General features: G+C 36.0%; 1 protein-coding gene across 1 annotated transcript in view; it reads right to left on the minus strand.

Annotated features, from left to right (window-relative positions):
* Positions 1–2,595: 2,595 nt before the first annotated feature.
* AASDHPPT (aminoadipate-semialdehyde dehydrogenase-phosphopantetheinyl transferase) overlaps positions 2,596–19,210 on the minus strand; it is a 33,526-nt gene continuing 16,911 nt past the window's right edge. Inside the window, exons 3-6 of the mRNA XM_026100221.2 lie at positions 15,991–16,112; positions 15,356–15,517; positions 7,263–7,340; positions 2,596–4,075 (exon numbers count right to left, since the gene is read on the minus strand). Coding sequence (XP_025956006.1) covers positions 3,917–4,075; positions 7,263–7,340; positions 15,356–15,517; positions 15,991–16,112 — 521 coding nt within the window. The 3' untranslated portion in view covers positions 2,596–3,916. The remainder of the gene's footprint in view (positions 4,076–7,262; positions 7,341–15,355; positions 15,518–15,990; positions 16,113–19,210) is intronic.

A 19,210-nucleotide genomic window follows, 5' to 3' on the forward strand; every position in this document is an offset into this window, starting at 1 on the left:
GATGGCTCAGGATGTCTGGTAACAGCAATAATTTGGTGGAATGCTCTGTCACCTTGAACACAATTTTTCTCCTGGGAGGTCCAGCTTCACACTGCTGTCACAAGCTGAGCTTCCTCCTTTAATATTTCTTCAGAGCAAGTCCAGATCAGGAAGGAGTTATCTTTGAATTCTGTGGTCTTGCAAAATGGCTCAGATATTTTAGAAATTCATAATGGTTTTAAAAACCCTAAAATATCCAAAGCTATATGACATAAAAATGACTTCCAATTCTGTTGCAGTCGTAATGATTAAAGTATTCTGAGGTGCTTCTTCCGCTCAAGGCTTTAAACAAACCTCTCCAGCATTTACCTAAACCATGCTAATGCCAAGAAGTTTATGACATGGATCAGTACTCGCTTCTACTTTGTACTGAGCAGAATGATGTATTTTTCTCAATAAGAAAACCACCAGCAACAGTATGATTATGATGCAAGTCTCACACTCAGTTTACTATCTTAGGTCAAGTCCTTAGCTGTTGTAAATCTGTGTAGCTGCACAAAAAAAAAAAAAAAAACGAACTTAAAGCCAGGCTAATTTACACTGTCTGAAGGACAAATAGTTAAAAACACAAAATCCAGCATAATTTTTAGAAGCAAAATTTCTGTAAGAAACTCATTGGATACAGTACATATATGCTTTGTGATGATGCCACAGATGCACTTTGTTTTCAACGCCCTTCTAAAAGGCTAAGAAAGATGCATTTTACGTGATACAAATAGCAGAATGCAAGATTAAGGATATGATGCACACTTTAATATTCACCATATCTCTAAGTTCAATGAGTTATGCAGTTCCAGAAATAATCAGGCAAGTTAAGAGACATTACAACAGAAACACGTACTCTCCACCTCTTAGCAAAATGGGATCATATTGAACAACTGAGTAACTGCTAGTTGTTCCAACAGCAGCAGGTTGGCATGAAGATCTGCATTTCATCAAGCTCTTGGTTCTGCTGTTGCATTTTTATGAGAACATCTGAGACATGGTGGCTGACTCCACCCTTTGCTATCATCCATTAGCACTGCTGTCACAATGCTATAAATATGTCCTAACCGGGCAGCTAATAACTTCCATATGCACAGGAGATCCTAAACACACAGGACATCATCAGACAGAAGGGGAAACGACTGACCTACATGTGAATTCAGGGGCAGTCCAAGTTTCTGCTTGCTTATTCTTGTCAGAGTGTACCATAGATAAACTGGATGTGACTGGATACTTGAGTGAAATTCACCTATTTCAAGATTAAAGGAAATGGATTTGTTAAAATGGCAAACCAAGGCTTGAAAACTTAAACTACTGTGACAACAGAAACTCACTAGGTAGTTTGAAAATCTAACAGAAACTTCGAAAGTGTGCAAGATGAATACTACTACTTAACCTTGGCAGTTCATTAATTCTGAGTGTAGGGAGTTGGATGTGATGATGCTTAGTTCCACTGTGCTCAAATCCATTCCTTCTAGCTCCTAATAATTGTATGTATTATTCAATGACTATTAAAAAGCACACAAGCAGTCACAGTAGCAGGGCACCAAATGAAGAACTTTTTCTTCCATCGGAAAGGTCTTATTTAGGTGCCAATTTCAGACTTTCATTTATTGCTACTTGGCTGCTATCAATCTTATTGCATAGTAATCCTTTCAGTATCAGCCTATACTGTATTAAAATGTATTAAATTATTCAGTTGTTAGTAGTGATGCAAATTATTTCCTAACATACACATTCATCCCATATACTAATGGTAGTCATGGTATGAGCAAGTACTAATCTTTATAAAGTGGCTATAGGCAGGTTCTCTCATACCTTATTATACCATGATGCAGCTTTACTGCTTTGTAAGAGAGGTATGTAGGTACCTCTAGCTGTTGGACGATCGAAGATGAATTTCAATCAAAATATGCTTCCCCTCCCCCAACTCTTTACATTGCTTATAAATCCAAGATAACCTTAAGGGGTTTGTTTTACTTCTTGTTGTGTTAATGAGCTTCTACTATAATATGAAGAGCCTTTTTGTTCTACAACATAGCTTCAAACAAAATTCTTCAGAAAGTTCCTTACATATAATAAGTACCACTATGCAACACTGTAGCCTCTGTTGTTTAAAAATAGATACCTTCCTACAAGCACTGAACCTCACAATATTCTTGCATTTTAGACCAAATGGGACATTCACTCTAAGTCAAAACAAAACATTATTATGTTAAAGTTTGTGCCAAGAAATTACATTGCACTTCATTAAATTACACTTGCAAGAGGAAATCAAGGAGTATCTTAGTGTCCATTAATTTCTGGAAGAAAGGCAAGAACATCTTTCAAGAATGTTACAGAATGGACAGTTGTTCTGGAACTTCATTTGCTGTTTCATCTAAAGGATATCTCCAGGACCATACTGACATGTTCCCATAAATTGTTTCAAAAAATAACATTGTGCTTAGATTAGTGATTCAGTAATCCCATTATCTCTGGATCTAAATAATATTAAGATCAAAAAAAAACCTCAGTAAGATAGACCTACAAAAAATAATCATATTTACAAAACCAGAACACATACAAACACAAATTAACAAACTTTTTATTTCAGTAGAAATTAAAATTAAATCATAGCAGAAATAGGAGTTATATATACTATCTGACCATAAACAAGCAGTCCACACAACACAATAAGCTGACATGTTACAAAAAGTCACAAGAAGTTTTTTAATAATAGCTCCCTTGAGAAGAATCCAGAGTGGAGTTTCATGCCTACATTTTCCATACAGTGTGCAACAATCTGAAATATCTGTATTCTGGAGGAACATGCCGAGAAGCACAAATACAGGCAACTAGCACGTTTAGGCACCTGCAGATTTAGGCAAAGGTTAAGCAGGGAAGTTTTAATCACTGTTTTAGACTTGATTGTATCAAGCCCACATACTGCTTATCTTCTTTACTGAACGTAGTGCTATGGCATTAGAATGCTCCAATAAAGAGAGAGTCTATGTTCATTTGAAGAACCCTCTCCTCCTCCTAACTTGCTTTTCTTTGCATATCAGTTCTACTGCAATGTCTAAGGTAAAGATGATTTTTTTTAAAGGTGTGTTGCCTGGATGTTTCAAACAACCTATGAATTACAACCATGTTTACATTACTTTTGCCACTATATCTACTATTTCTTGCTTGACTAAATTCAGTGCATTTGATTAAGATGAATGCATTTGATTCCACAATACTGTAACAAGGTATACTATCCATCGCTTTACAGACTTATGGAAATGCTGAAGGAGTACTGAATGTATACACTTTTCAAAGCTACACATTTTCATGTTGAATGTCACCAGTCTCTTGTCATGTAGCTGGAAATTGTACTGAAAAGCATATTTGCCAATTAAATCTTGCAGTCAACTCTAACATCTTTTCTATGCAAAATACATAAAGGTTTAAAACATGGGAATATGTCCAAGCTAAACACATTTATCTACTTCTAGCAAACTGTTCAGTAAAGAACAAAATTAAGAGATTAAAATGAATAGCCATATTTTGTGTTGAATATACAGTCATGTTAGTTAAGAGGTGGATGAGCATCCAGAGGAGGTGGAGAGATAAGGGGGCCCAGCAGGGATTTAGGGGCAAGACCTGCTTCCTTCCTAATCACTGAGATGTGAGAAGCACTGGCAAGGAGAGGCAAAAGCTTAACTCTTTCAGCAAGAAAATATACATCTTTCATAATATAAAGAATGTCAGTTTTGAAAAGGCGGGAATCCTACTGTTGGATTAAATGAAGAAAAATATTTCTCATCTAAACATGTACACATATTCCCACAACCTGAATTATGTGGAGGAATATCATGGGATCTTCAACAATCTTTGGTTGAATCTTTTATTGTTGAACAATGTATTCTTATCTTGAATGTGAATTCTGTTTTGTTGGACTCTCCTGCTTAGAACAAAAGTTATGCCAATATGCAGAATCCTCGGGTGTGACTGGAATACCAGATGCAACTAAGTCTTCAAAAGTCAGTAACATAAACTGTGGTTGATTAGACTCCATGGAATATACCTAAAGAAAATACAAAATAGTATTACATGAATAGATAAGCCTCAATTTTCTCCCCACAGCTTTTCCTGTCCAGTTTAAACTACATATTACTTACTGAAGAAAAGAAAGCATTCTGATCCAGACCAATGTCAAAGTCCCTAATTTAGGCTAGGAGGTAACTAACAGAAGCACGTAACAGTGCACACAGCTGAAACAAAACTTTTCTTTGAGACACAATTCAGAAAATTGAGAGAACAAAGGATAGAGGATTCTAGAAATGCTGCAGAATCAGTGTTTAAAGCCGGAAAAATGAGGGGGGAAAAAGAAATGTACTTCATTCCACAGCGGACATGATTATTTGAGATGATACTGTCAGGATTTATTCCACTAGAGGCATGTCTCTTCATATTCTTTTGAACATGAGCAATCACTGGGGTTGTGCATGTACTTGGTCTTCTCATAGAAGCACATAAAGGATGAAAGTGGTCACAGCAAACCTACAATTCTGTTTTAAATCCAGATTAAGTGCAGACCAGGATATCAGAGATGTGTATGTCAAGGTCTCTGCATTAGTTTCATCACTTCAAAGAAATTTATATTTGAAAGAAAAAAAGGTTTGCTTTTCTGAGCACGCATCAGGGTGCATTTTGCTGCATGTGATTGGCAAGTGTAATTCTTTCCAAATAGCAAAGCAAATAGTATAGCTGCATGAATCAGAGACATCAACTGATTCTTCCAAATTTGGCATTTGCGCAAGAAACATACTCTTAATGTTTAATATTTGCTAAAAGTCAGAGTTATTCTACAGTTATTTTGTGCATCTCACAAACTTTTTTTGATGTAGGTTGAAGGTACTGTTAACCTCTGGGGATGTGAATATTGATGTCTTCTAATGAAGGTAGGTGAGTAAGTGGATAAAACAGCAAAAACCTCTGCTCTCTCTGCTTCACTGTTTGAGCAGTAAACTACACCTAGGAATACCTGGCAAGACAATAAAATGGTTTGTGTTTGTCCTAACTCCATGGCAAAACTCTGGAAGTTGTCCAAACGTAGATTGAAAGCAAAAATGAATTGAGCTGCCTGCCACTTGATATCCTTACACAAGTGGCATGGTGTTGAGACATTCCTGTTCATCTGGCATTTTAGAAATGAGCCAAAGCTGCAGACACTGTCTGAAGCCATGGAAGTGACATAATGTATACATACCAAAAGTGAACTAAGGCTCTGAGGTAAGCATGTATACTGTTATCGAATCTGGTTTGAACTTGAGTATATGCTTGCCTGAAGACAATCGCTGTTACAAACTCACGATCTTTTGTTGAGACCTGCCTCAGGTCAGATAACCGCCTAGATCTAGGTAAGAGCACAAATAAACACTCTTTCTGCTCAAGCCTATAGCAATGATTAGAGGACATTTTGTTAAGATTCCTAACATTGTGGAGAATTTAAATCATACTTTATAGAAACAATTGGGCCTTCCTGTGAATTACAAATACTTGCTATCAGATTCAGAGGAAAGTTCTGTGAAAACACATTCTGCAAACGGAACATAATGGCAGGGAGGGAACAGAGACAAGCGCTGACATCCTGAAGCAATAGCATAATGTCTACACACTCAGTCTTTTTAAAGTAAGATGAAGAACACCTTTATCTCTCAACCTATCTAGCAAAAGGCAGAATCCTTTTTACGGTTCTCATATAGAGCCAGAAGGCCACTTTCATTTCATGTACCTTACTGTTAGAGAGTCCTGAAGAGGCACACGGTAAAAGCAGATGAACTTTTATTTCATTTCCATACTGGGGAACCACAAAATGCCCACTTGTCCCATCTTAAATGCTCTTTTTCCAGTGAACTGAGCTAATGAATTCATCACAGATTTGGGCCTGTGGACGAGTAAACCTTCGAGCTATTTCTTGATTCAAAGGCTTTTATGTAGCTCCACCATAACTCTGAATAAATAACATGCCTATTCCTTCTATGATGATTAAGGTACGGTGATGGTGAAAGCCAGTACATAAAAACCTGTTCTTTTTTAGACTATTTAGGTAGCTGCCTTCAGAGGTACTGGCCTTCTTTTCAGCTCAGACTGACATTTATCAGGATTCCAGTAGGAAGATGATACACAGCCCCACTGGGAACTTAGGTATTCTGTCAAACAGAATGCACATACTTTCATAAGGAATGCTTGAACACTGATATGTCAGAGTAAACCCTCAAAGGTACTTTGAACCTTTTTTTTTCTCTCCTTTTTTTCTTTTTAAATCTAACCAATACTACCTAAAAGGTCTGCCCATCTTTTCTGTGAACACTCAGATTTCATCAACATGATAGATGCGTACATGACCACTCACATCCTTGTATCCAATCATATTTTGCTCTTTTTTTTTTCTTCTAGTTCCCAGCAGAACCTTTCTAGCTAAATAACAGAAAACAAAAACTCGTTCTCTTGTGAGCAACTAATGCCACTGACAAACCTGGCACTTTTTCCACACTTTCTTTGCTAATTGTCTGGCTACTTGGGCTATGAGTTGCCAACTTGCCTCAAATTTGACTTCTACGGTTTTGCTATTTTCACGACCCAGGTCTTTGTTAAACACAGAAACTCCTGGAAAGCTTTTAAGTAGCACCATTGCTTCACTTGATAAAGAGACCACATGGAATAAAAAACGAAGAATGAACAACATTGCTGTTTTTCCTGTCTCTTGGTTATTATTGCTTGTCTCTAGGGCTGATCTTGTCATAATGACTTTTGAGAGATGGTTCTGCTCTGGGATACATGCACTGACAATCTTCCGTTAAAATGAACATGATGATTTGGCATACCAGCTTAGCAGCCCAGATTGGTTGACTGTCTCCATTTCCCTCACAAAACTATCTTTCCCGTGTGAGTACTAGCAGACTGTGATAAAAATCACTTAATCTTCTCTTGAATAAACAGACTGAACACTGTAACACATACATTCTAGATTTGACATTATCTGTTACTGTCCTCTGAAACCATCTCATTCCAAGACCTTTTCTGAAACAGGCATAACAGAATAAAAGCTAACAGTTCACTAAATCTGATTAATACTGTGCTTCAGATAATCCCTCTTATCCTTGTGCCTATATCGAAGATAACATACAGTTTCAGCTACAGCATCACACTGCAAGATTATGTCCAAGTGATTAGTTACCAAGACCTGCAAAAGTTTCATAACTCCTTACATGGGAATGCTTCTGTCCATATCCCTCCTGCTTCCCAAGAGCCACTGCAACATGATGATTGTCATCTAACCGGGTTTCCTAGTAAAGATGAAAAACAGCAATGTAAATGTATATTCTTTGTTTCCAGCAAAGACATGGTTAGAATGTGGTTCAGAACCAGAACCCAAATGGACTTTAAAATAATCATATTCACAAAGAAACAGCAGATTTGTTCCTGTACGTGCATCCTTGATGTCTTCAACAAGTTGTCAGGACTGAATTGGGTACTATAAGTCACCATCATCCCACCTAATTGTAGACATTTATATGCAAGTTTACCACCTTAGTTTTCCTTTACCTATCTTACCTATTTTCAGATCAGGCTAATTGTGAACTTCTGATGGAAAGTTTTCTGAAGAGCAAGTATAAACTTAAAACAATGGTGCTCTCACTCTCAGCTTCAGACATCATGTAAGATCATAACTTCAAATTTCTGATGCAGCAGTCTGAGCACAGCTCCGTGTGAATATGGAGCAGTTTTCCACAAATATATACTTAATTATAAGTTTAAAAGTGTTTCTCCTGCCCTACCCCTAGAAAGGCTAAGAATTCATCTTAAGTAACTCCTTTCAGAAGAAATTCATTTTATGTACTGCTTCTGAATAATGTTTATTCTAAAGTCAAATCATACTTATCAACTCTATCTTTTAATAAAAAGAAAAATGTTTTCTTTATTTCCTTATCCAAAAATGTTCACATCATTTCCTTGTGAACTCAAGAATAGCTAGAACTTTAACTAGAAAAATGAAGCATTCAGATGTCATCAAATCTGAAAATCAGCTACTTAGATACTAGATATACCATCAACTAGTCTGGATTCTCTCCTGGGAGAGAAACTCCAATTTTCACTTCGGAAATACCCTGATCTCCCTGCATTATTCTACAAAGAAAGCTTTATGATGTACTCCCACTTCCTCCGAAAAGAATGCCTTTTTCTTTTTCTTTTAATCTAAGCAACATGTCTTTTAAAACAATGTTGTCTATCTGCATTAGGATTCTCTACAGTTCATCTACCACATAGGATTTTCAAAGATTTCAGTTGCAAGGATGCCATTTTTGTGAATCCCAAACAGCCCTGTGTGAAACAGGTGCCAAGATGCTCACTCAGGCCCACTCAACCCAGTCCAGCCAAGACAGCAGCTGTTCTGGGTCCATATATCAAGACAACTATAAATTTGGGGGACCTTAGCAGCAAAGATGTGTCTTGGCAGATAGGTGTTGGGGTGGGAGTGGAGGGGTCTTTTACTTTGATCTCTTCAGCATGTAAATTATGCCTATGTGACAGATTTAGCAGTAATCTTTATCTCCCTCATCTCCTTCAAAACAAAAACAAAATATGGGAGTTTATGTTGTTTTACCTTTCTGCAAAGTGCTAGAAAGAAAATGACTATTTCAGTTCTGTCTAGATTGGGAGAAATATTTCATACACATAAGAAAAACAAACCTAAAGTATAAGCTGTATTTCATATCACTGCAAGAGCTATAAGTTTACTTACTATGAAGTATTTTACCAAGCTTTCTATTCCCTTACTATGGCACGACACTGAACAGAAGTCAAGCGGAAGGACTTTGACCTCAAGCCGGATGAAAGCTAATCATTTGTACACATCATATACATTTCTATGACTTCCTAGAAAAGAAAAAAAAGACTTTCTATGAAAATTAGCTATTTGATCAACTGTTGCTAAACAATTTACATAGTTCTGGAGTAGCAGATTTTTGTGCTTGTCTGTACTGTCAAATAACTAGATATAGTTTTCAATCACTTTGTTTCCCCCCCCTCCTTTCACTTTTGACATTTCCTAGAGGTGAAAGACTGATGATACTAAAGCACACAGCAGAGCACATTCAGCATGGGCCTACATTTGTAGCTAGAAATCTGAAAAGGACTGTGTTACAGTTTTAAACTAAATACACATAAATTTATGTTTGTGAAGTGAATGTACGCATTACATCTTGTCTGTGCAACTGACTGATGAACATAGTACAGATAACTTAAAATCTCTTATATATTGCTAACAGAATCATTTTGTCAGCTCAAAGTTGCATTTAACAGGAAGTGACCCCTTGGATAACCAGGACTGTTTCCCTGCAAACAGAGACCCCATCCAATAGACAATTAATTCAGAAAGTTCCACTTCGTTTGCTTTATGCATCCCCAGTGTGTTAGACGTCATAAAACAACTCTCAGAATCTTATGATAAACAAACTATGCCCTTCATCTTACCTTCAGTACTTCAGAGAAAGGTGGAGCCCCCCAAAATACAGAAGGGTAGGAGATCCTTCCTGGCTCCTGCTTGTGGCCAGCAATACATTAGGGTATAGTGTTTACACAACATAAATAAACCATAAAACCCACCAACTCAGCCTGCTTCCATATTCATCTGGAGATATTGGTACAACGGCTAATAAATTAAATCCAACTTATTACATGGAAATAGATGATTAAGCAAAAGGAGAAGAAGGGCAACTGTACAGGAATCCCTCTGAGGTACAGGGCTTTTTTAATTTTAATTTTTAAAAAAGATTCCTCTCTATAAAACAGAAAGCATATAATGGATTTTTTTTTTCCCTGAGCAGAACCAAAACATCACTTGAACTGTTCCAGCTATAGGCATGCTGAAATCTGTAATGACCTCATTTCAAAGGTACAGCAGAATGACATGTATTAGATCCAAATCATTCTAGACTCACTCATCAGACAGCTTAAAAAAAACATACTTTCCCAGTCAGCAGAACTGCTTGCTTAGTTGGTCTTTGCAACAAAAGTTTTGATTCCAATTTATTCCTTACAGTACAACAGAATGATCTTCACTTACTGAGGATGAGCGATTCCATTACTTTGTTGTACTCCAGCAACAATTACTGAGTATGTTTCAAATTGACCCAGGTAATCCCTCTTTGAAATACATATTCTGGAAGTAATGTGTTTGTGGATAGATGACCCAAACAAAACCTTACTCCGAAAAAATGCCAACAATTCTTTGCATAGCAGCAGCGATGCCAACTTGATTTTCAAACACTGAGTGACGTTTAGAATAAATGAGACTGCTTGCTTTATAACCCGGCTGTATTAAAACTGATGTAGTCACCAAAACAAAGGTGTCTGCCTTTAAAAGTAGATCTAATAAGCGCTGCTTAACTATTCTTCCCGATCAGCTACGCAAAGCTGGCAATAATAAGAAAAAGCCAGCAATATACTTTTAACCTTTTGCACATCAGTAATCAGGCTATGTTCCATAAATCAGATCTCCTACAAACATATATTATGTACGTAACTTTGTCTCTATAAACTATATATATAAAAGTTGCCATAATTGTTATAAGCACACTTCAGTTTTATTAAAGTTAACCAGTACTTTATTCCGTAAATTTATTTTCTTCAAAGTAGTACATGAATCGTATAGCATTATTCAATATAATAATAATAAAAAGAGAGGGAGTAATGACTCCCCTCTAAATTAAAACCCTGACATAAATACTATATCACTCTTTACCTGGTTAATAACTTTAATTACTACTAAACAAATCCTTTCTAAAATGAGCAAATTGTGCAATGCCTATGAGAACAAAGCATATTTAACACATATAGCAGCCATATCTATTATTTAAAATTAAACTTATATGTTTCTAAATAAAGTTTCTTTACATTTTGTCCTACTTTTAACTACTTGTTGCTGTAAGTCATAAAAAAAAAAAACTCTAAATGTCTATATTTACATTACTTGCGTTCCAAAGGTTTTTATAAGAAATTTCTAATTTATTGCTAAGCATAACTCAAAACTGAGAATTCAATATTACATACACAATACCAAACCAGAATGGTCACTGCATAATTAGTATGAAGCTTTCAGAAGTTTAGTGGAGCTCTCGGTGCAATTAATCTCTAACAAAAATTCTCCTAACGAAAATAATGGCATAAATCATGCAGGAAAAGTAGCTATTTGACAAAAAAAAACATGGAAAAATTTATCATCATCCTCTAAGAAGAGAAATCCTCTTTTCTGCTACTTGTTAATGGTTTTTTGTAGTTTCTAATTCAAAATAATGTTTGCAACCTATCGCAAACTGAGTGCTCAATTCAAAAGGAGATTTAAGTGGTGCTATGATTTCCCATCTTTGCCGGCTGCCTGGTAATCCCTCCTCTGTATTTGAGTTTGAAAGAAGAATCAGAAGTATGACTTCTCAAAGCTTACAAGTACTTAAACTTTCTTTTTCCACTCCCTCCAAACACCCTAGAAAAGTTAACTGAAAAGAAATATACTAAAAATAATTGTAAATAACTAATAAAAGAACAGCTATTTACTGTGGAAAAAATGGCCTGAAAAAAGATATCATCTCTGTTGAACTGACTATTCTAAAAGTTAGAGGGAATACGGGTAGAAAGCTCTAGCGAACTACAGCTTTAGGCACTTGTTTTCATAAACAGATCCACCATGGACGAGAGGCTACCCCCGAGCTACTGCCTTCTACCTAAGGTGAAAAACATATCAGCAGTGAGGAGAGAGAAGAGAATTCAAACAGAACCAAACCCTTGGTAAGGAGACAGCAAAAAAACCTATACAACAAGGTCGATCTGACACGCGCATCCAAAATGTAACCACCCCCTTGGGCAGCAGCGATCTCAACACAGCCATCTAAAACTTACTTCAAACTAGCGAGTAGTCTAGATTCTTCCTTCCATCCGGCAAGAGAGAAGCTCCCTAAGAGTTATTCAACATCCACAGAGTTCTTTCTACGGACAACAGGCTACTTGGGCAAAATTCGAAACTGTAGATGGCCACAGTGAAAGAGAAGAATCCAACAGATGGGACAGCACAACAGATCTCTGTGGATAACTAACTTCAACTGAAACTGGTATCCAGATACTAGCCCTAATAATCACAGTATTTGCCAAAACCAAATAAGAGTAAGTCATTACACTAACAAATTCTAAAATGGACATCTTTCTTTTCCCACAATAGTCATAAAATCCTAGAAGGCAGAGCTGTTCTGAGGTACAAACATATTCATGAACCCGAGCTGCATAAACAAAGTAATGGTTGTTCCCGTTCTACCCTGAAGATAACAGCAACCAAATATGATTTGTTTTACGAAGAACTCTATTGCCAAGACAGGCAATGCAACCACCCGCAGTGCCTGACTGTGCCATGAAGCTTAAGAAACCTCAGCATATACACATAATGCACCACCTTCAAACAAGCCCCACAACCCTCCTCACTGGTGGAAGAGGAGAGGAAGTTCTACTACAGTATGATCGAACAGTCAAATGTTGTTGACTTAGTAGAATCCTTCTATCTTTAGCACAAACTATGACAAAATACATTATATAAAGTTTCTCCATCATAGCTGTAAAGGTTCTACTGATAAGTAACCTAAAAGCTGCTACTCAGAGCAAAATCCTCAAAAAAATTGCATGCATTTTACTGATGTTTTTTAAATGTTTTTGTAATAATATTCTAATTCCAAATTGAAATTTAAGAAGAACTTTAAATTTTTATCTGTGTATTTCACGTCATATTAAAATTTATTTTCACATTTGGCATATAATTAAAGTAGGATTGAGTTGTATAAACTGGATTTTATTAATAGAAGCAATTAATAAAAACATGTGTTTGAAAACATGGTGTTTATTTGGTCAGCTTTTTTCACAGAGATGCACCTTACTCTTAAAATCTCTGTTCAAATACATATCATTAAAAAACAATTAAGAAAAATTTTCTAAGACATTTCTACATGTTGACTAATAACCTGACAAAAATAAAGCAAGATAAAGTCTTCAGTTTTCAACTGTAACAGTTGGTGTAATAAAAAAATACTACATGTTTTCTACAAACTGTGTCCTGTACCTTAGGCCATCACAGCTGCTATTGTATTTGATGTACAGTATAACAAATAGCAATTTGATAGGATTTAATATACAAAGCCTATTTTACAGTTGTTACAAGATCTAATTTATTCCCATATAAATATTATATAGTAGAAAGAAAACAGAATGATCAATTCATAACGACAGGCTTGAAATCTGAAAACAGATGCTTAAGCACAATTGCACTTTTCACATTCACATTATTTTGTTTTTGTTCACAATTTGTAGTGAAAAATTTTTTTGAAATTTCAATAGTTGTTGTCAAATCAAATGATCATCTGGAAGCCTACTTTAATATAAAGCTCTATGACTAAGATGTTCTAGATATAGGGACTAGGTATGACCTAAGGAAGTTCTGCTGTTTGTCTTAATAACAAATTATAGGAGATATCCCCAAAAGTATTCAGTACACAATGACTTTTATTACTGAGGCAAATCATATATTCACTCAGTATTTACAATGAAATAAACAGCAAGATTTATTCACAGAAAATTCTACCTCCAATATGAACAAGCTTCACTCTCATTGTGAACAATTTCAACATGTCTGAACAGTGTCAACTTTGACTTGCGTCAGTTCACTAGTATTTTTCTCTTGACTTTTTCTGGCAGAATGAGGTGGTAAATCTCCTTTTAGCCTTTATGCTAGTAAGCTGCTTTTATCACATTGCACAGTATTCTCTGAAGGATATTTCAGAATATTTTATGGAATCTAAATGGGTTAAAAATAAAGAATTACTGCTCTCCTGTGTTTTTGATAAAGCAGGCGCTCTTTAAAATTGAAAAAAAACTTCCAAAATCTAAGATAATTGGATTTTAATGAACTTTTCTCTCTCTTTGATCATTTCCTATCACAAAGATATAAATAAATCTGAAAAATAAGACTGCCAAACCATGACATTTTTCATTTGATAGAAAAAGTTCGCTCAAGTGAACTCAGTAAAATGAGAAATACAAGGAAAATATATCAGTAATGTGCAGGTGATTCTCAATGATTTCTCCCTGGTGACTCTCAGATTTCTCAAAATTACTGTTTGCAGTTAACAAGTCATTTCAAGAGTTTGTCCATGTGCAAATAATTAGGAATGCTTCCTCCAATCAAACAAAAATACGACTTCTGTAGGTAAGAAAATGGGGCATAAAATTAAAACAAACTTGGGAGAAATGAAGAGTATTTTATTTATATGCATATATACACACACACACGTAAGAAGGAGATGAAAAAAGTAAAGCAACAGTTAATTTTAGGCTGGAGACTGATAATTGAAAAATTAATTATTGTTTCAATTTCATTTTAATTAATGCCAATATTTAAATTAATTTATACCCAACTGAGCTAGTATTAAAATGAAACTTGATAATAAATCCTCTCTCTGAAATACTGTAATCTGTCTGTTTGTAAGGGTGTGCTGTTCGGAAGTAGGGGGTGAGCATGGGAGAGGAGACATTCCTCAGACAAAAATTAAATTAAGCTTCTAGGAGCAATTACTGAGTAATAAGGAAAAATAAAATAATTATAAAGCATTTAAATAATACAGGGAACTATTTGCATCATCTTCAGGCTATTTTAGTCAACCTACCACAGGCAAGATTTTGAAGACTGAAATTAGGCATTCCAGCAGTCAATTAAGAGAGGTAGCTGCCTCCTTGACAATGATATAATATTAATATTAATGTGGAAGACATTCTATTACAAGACCTGTCACAGTCTTTTCTAAGATTTTTTCACCAGTCTGTAAATCTAATTAGTGAATTTCATGATATGCTCAGTTCCTAGAGAGTATGGCAATATAAGTAAGAGGGCTGATTTAGTATCTAAGCCATCTGATGAAGAACTTTAAAATTTCAGACACCATTCAGAAATCAACCCTGAAACTGCTTCAGTGAATTTCCTGTGCTCCCTAGGATGAATTTCACTGAGTTCAAAAAAGACATATTCCAAGAATGGAAAAAAAAAAAGTTATTGTAATGAATGTACTCTCTAGGGGTTTTTCTTTGTGATCAAGTATCAAGAATATTTTAAAATGCTACAAATTTATATTCTGTTTTGATTTTTGCCTTTTCTATAGGTTATACAGAATAAAGGTGTAAGCTGCAGTTAAAAAATGAAATGTGCAATGCAACTATAAGGTTCAGATTGAGACTAGTCATCACTTTTTAAAAGTTTAGCTTAAAGATTTCTTACCTCAAAAGTCCATTCTTCTTCTTCATCCCCATCCAGCAGCATTTTTGTCTCCTGATATACCTTCCCTATTTCCAGTTGCAATGGGGATACATTAAATTCAATTCTTTGCAAGTTGAAGCCAATTCCAACTCCAATAGCTTTTAAGAAGCTCTCCTTTAGGGCCTGTAAGAGAGAAAAAAAATATGTTTTAGTCATACTGACTGTTTCTAATCAAACTGATCTATAAACTTTACTTCTGAGCAGAGACTGTAGGCCAAATAAATTTAAGACTTATTCCTTTGTAAATGTGAGGGTAAACTGGTGTAATTATCGAGAGGAAAAAGTATCAGCATTGCTAATACGTAACTTGTTGTGTTATAACGAACACGCAACTGGAATTACTAAATGGCACATACAGTTATGTACCTTCTTGATTTGTTCTGCTATGCATCTAAAACTAGTCATAAATCCTTCTAGAAACTTCAGCTGTAGTATGGTCAATTTAAAGATATTCTGACATTAAAAAGATAAACTCCACTTGACCAGATGACTATAAAAGTATACAATTCTACCATCATGAAAATAATAACAATATAGCAAAGCACCATTAGCAAGTTATAGTTTTGCAGTCTTAAAATAAAAAAAAAATGTATTACCCAATGCCGATGAAACATATCCAGCTGCATCCATTCATTATTCATAGACTTGATTACACCCCATTCTGTCTCAGTGAACTGTCGCTTCATAATGCGAAAGAAATTTGGTATTGAGTTACTACCTATAAATTAGAAGAAGATATTTACATAAATTTTAATGGCATAATAATAATAAGCAAATGAATCACCTCATGTTGTTTCTCCAAGAAATAACTGACTCGTAAGAAAAAAGATTATGAACCAGCTCTGTTCTAAAATATAAACTTACACTATATAGCTTGAAAGCAGGGAGCAGACGTTGATGACAGTTCGGGACAAAGTAAATATTAAAAAACCATTCCTACAGCAGAAGTACAACATAAAAAAATGTAAAAATGGAAGTCAAAGATATTTCATATTTTCAGCATTCTCTAAAGAGTCAGTATTTAACCAGTGCTGACTTTATGATCACAGCCAGCTATAAAAAGTAACTTATACAGTCTTCCACATTTGACTGCTTGATCTAATAACATTTTATAAAACAGCATGCTGTCTGTCAGAATTCATCAAGCTATTCTGCCTCCTGCCTTTGCGTGCTGGGGATACGATTTTTTAAGCACATGTAGCAATACAATCTCCCAAATTTATTATGTGCACAGTAAGTCTTTTGGACTTATTCCACAAGAAAAATGGGAGGAGGGAGATGTCCATGATCACATAAAATATTCAGGAAAAAAAAAAAACCCTCAAATCCTTAGGTTAACTTTAAACTTCCCCTAAGAATAAGCACAGTGGTGTATTTCTGCAGCAGCTCTTTATGGGCAATACCACTTTTTACCACCAGTCTCAAATTACTTTGCAGAAGACGCAACAAATTTTGTGAATATACTGATCAATGGTATTTCTACAACACACTGGAAACTATGGACCTCATTACATATTTGACTAACCACCTACCGCTTGTATCATTAATCAGCATACCACGCAATCTATCCAGTACAGCTTACAGCTACTAAACAGACAACGGCTGAAAGCAGCCTGTTTTCCTTAGTGGGGATGACCAAAATCTGGATAGAAACAATTGCACACATCAAGAGAAATTTTTTGATAGGTTGTGCAGTGTTCTCATTAAAACAACAGCAGCCACCTTCAATCCGACACATCTTCTCCCCTCCCAATACTACAATGTCTCAGCAACTCATCAGTACATTACTGCTTCATTAAGATACTGACTCCGTTTCTAGTTCTGCCACTGGTTCTCAGTGGCCAGGGCAAGTCATTTCCTTTCTCCATATTTGTGTCCCCCATGTTACAGCAGGGATAAGGATACTAACTCCTCTTAACTATAAAGTGGTTTCCTTCTACAGGTATCAAAGTATTATATTAAAAAACAGGCACTGGCAGCAGTAATAATTGATCTGAATGAATTAAGGTTGCACTATAAAGCACACGTTCAGGCTTTCTGACAATTTCTTTTTCCTTTCCAGATCATATTACAAAATGTAATCTGACATGCTGTACACATCATACAATACATGGCAGTGACACTTTGGTGATGCCCTCAATTTCAGTTACAGATTACAGTGAAGGAAACATCTTAAGACAGAAATTTTGCTGACAGTCACAGTAGTCAGCTAATGGAATGACCTGGAACAATCAGGACAGAACTGATTCTCCTTTCAGGAGAAAATGATGATACCAGAAAAGAAAAGCAACTGTAATGTCAAGAGTGTTTTGACGGATGACCTAGTAGGTGAAATATCCATCTGCTTAGATGCTTCAACTTCCTTAAAACAATGGGAAAAGCACCCCACATTGTTCAACCTGGAGGAAAGACTACTGTCTTTTAACTGGCCGAATTCATACAGCCCATTTTATGATTAAATAACTGTATTAACACCTGCTCCTAACACCCCACTGAAAGTTGTTTTTTTCTCTCAGCTATTTAAGGAAAGAGTGGCAGGGCAACAGCCTTCCTAGGTAATTCAAATTACAGGCCTGGAAACCTAACCTTGAAACAGTCAAGAACAACTCGGCGTATCCTTCCTCCTCAGAGTCCTGCCGCTCCCAGAGTTCTCCTGTTCTTTTCTTTCAGTAACCCATGGCTATCCACACCACCAGAGACAACTTCCAGCACCTGGAGGCTTGTAATGCCTCGTCTTGTCAGTCCTTCCTCCAACCAAACCTTATCACTCTATAGTAAGTACACTGCATACTTACTGAACTATTTAATATACTAAGTGTATACCAAACCTATGCACCACTCACTGCCTTCTCACTCTTTTTTTGTCCTAGCTTTCTTCACCTGTCCAGCTGCCCTTCTCTGATATGTTCCTTGACACTCATTTTCAAATTTCCACACTACTTTCTTCTTCCCTACAACTGTCTACCACTTCCTTACTCTGAAAAGCTCAGGAAGTGCTTTCTCCTGAACTACCCTCCCCCCAGTCTCCCTCTTAATATTGCTCAGTTGTTTTGCTCTCAGGAGCAAATGGCCCTGTCAAGCAGTCTTGAATATTTCTAGTGAGGAAGATGCCACCACTTCTCTGGGCAATCTATTCCCGTGTTCAGTTGTTCTCACAGTGAAGAAATTGCTTCTTCTATCTGGACAGGATTTCCCCTGAAGCAGCTTGTTCCTGTTGCCTCTTGCTCTGTCACTGTGCACCCTTCAGAAAAGTCACATCACCTTCACCTGTCACCTACAGCTACCTCCTAGCTACAGGAAGACTGTGATTAGATTCTCCCCTCCAAGCCTTTCCCTCTCTAGGCTCAATAAACCCAATCCCATCAATGTATCTTCATATATCAAGTTCTCCAACTCTCTAAACTATCTTGGTGACCTTTCACTAAAGCTTCTTCAAATTTTAAATGTCTCACATAAACTGGTGGAAGTGTCAAAACTAGAAACAGTACAAGGTTTTCTTTTAGATACCACCTTCTTTGCTTTTATTCTGAGATAAAAAGCCTCAAACCCACTCACCTCCATGATTTACAAAAGCGCCTTCTCAAAGAATGGGAACAATTCCCATATAGTAATTATTCAGTTAGTTTTAAATCTGCATTTCTAAATTAACTCCAACGTGCTAACCTGTTTCAGAAATAAACTTTTTTTTTTAAAGCAATTATACAAATACTTGGACTTTTCAACTACTACTTTCAGTTACTAAAAATTATTAATGTATCTAGTTAAACACACTGCTAGAAAGAGTCTGAATAGGTCTCTAAACTGTAATAATACATC

The sequence above is a fragment of the Dromaius novaehollandiae genome, chromosome 1 (genome assembly GCF_036370855.1).
Source record: "Dromaius novaehollandiae isolate bDroNov1 chromosome 1, bDroNov1.hap1, whole genome shotgun sequence".
Lineage (NCBI taxonomy): Eukaryota > Metazoa > Chordata > Aves > Casuariiformes > Dromaiidae > Dromaius > Dromaius novaehollandiae.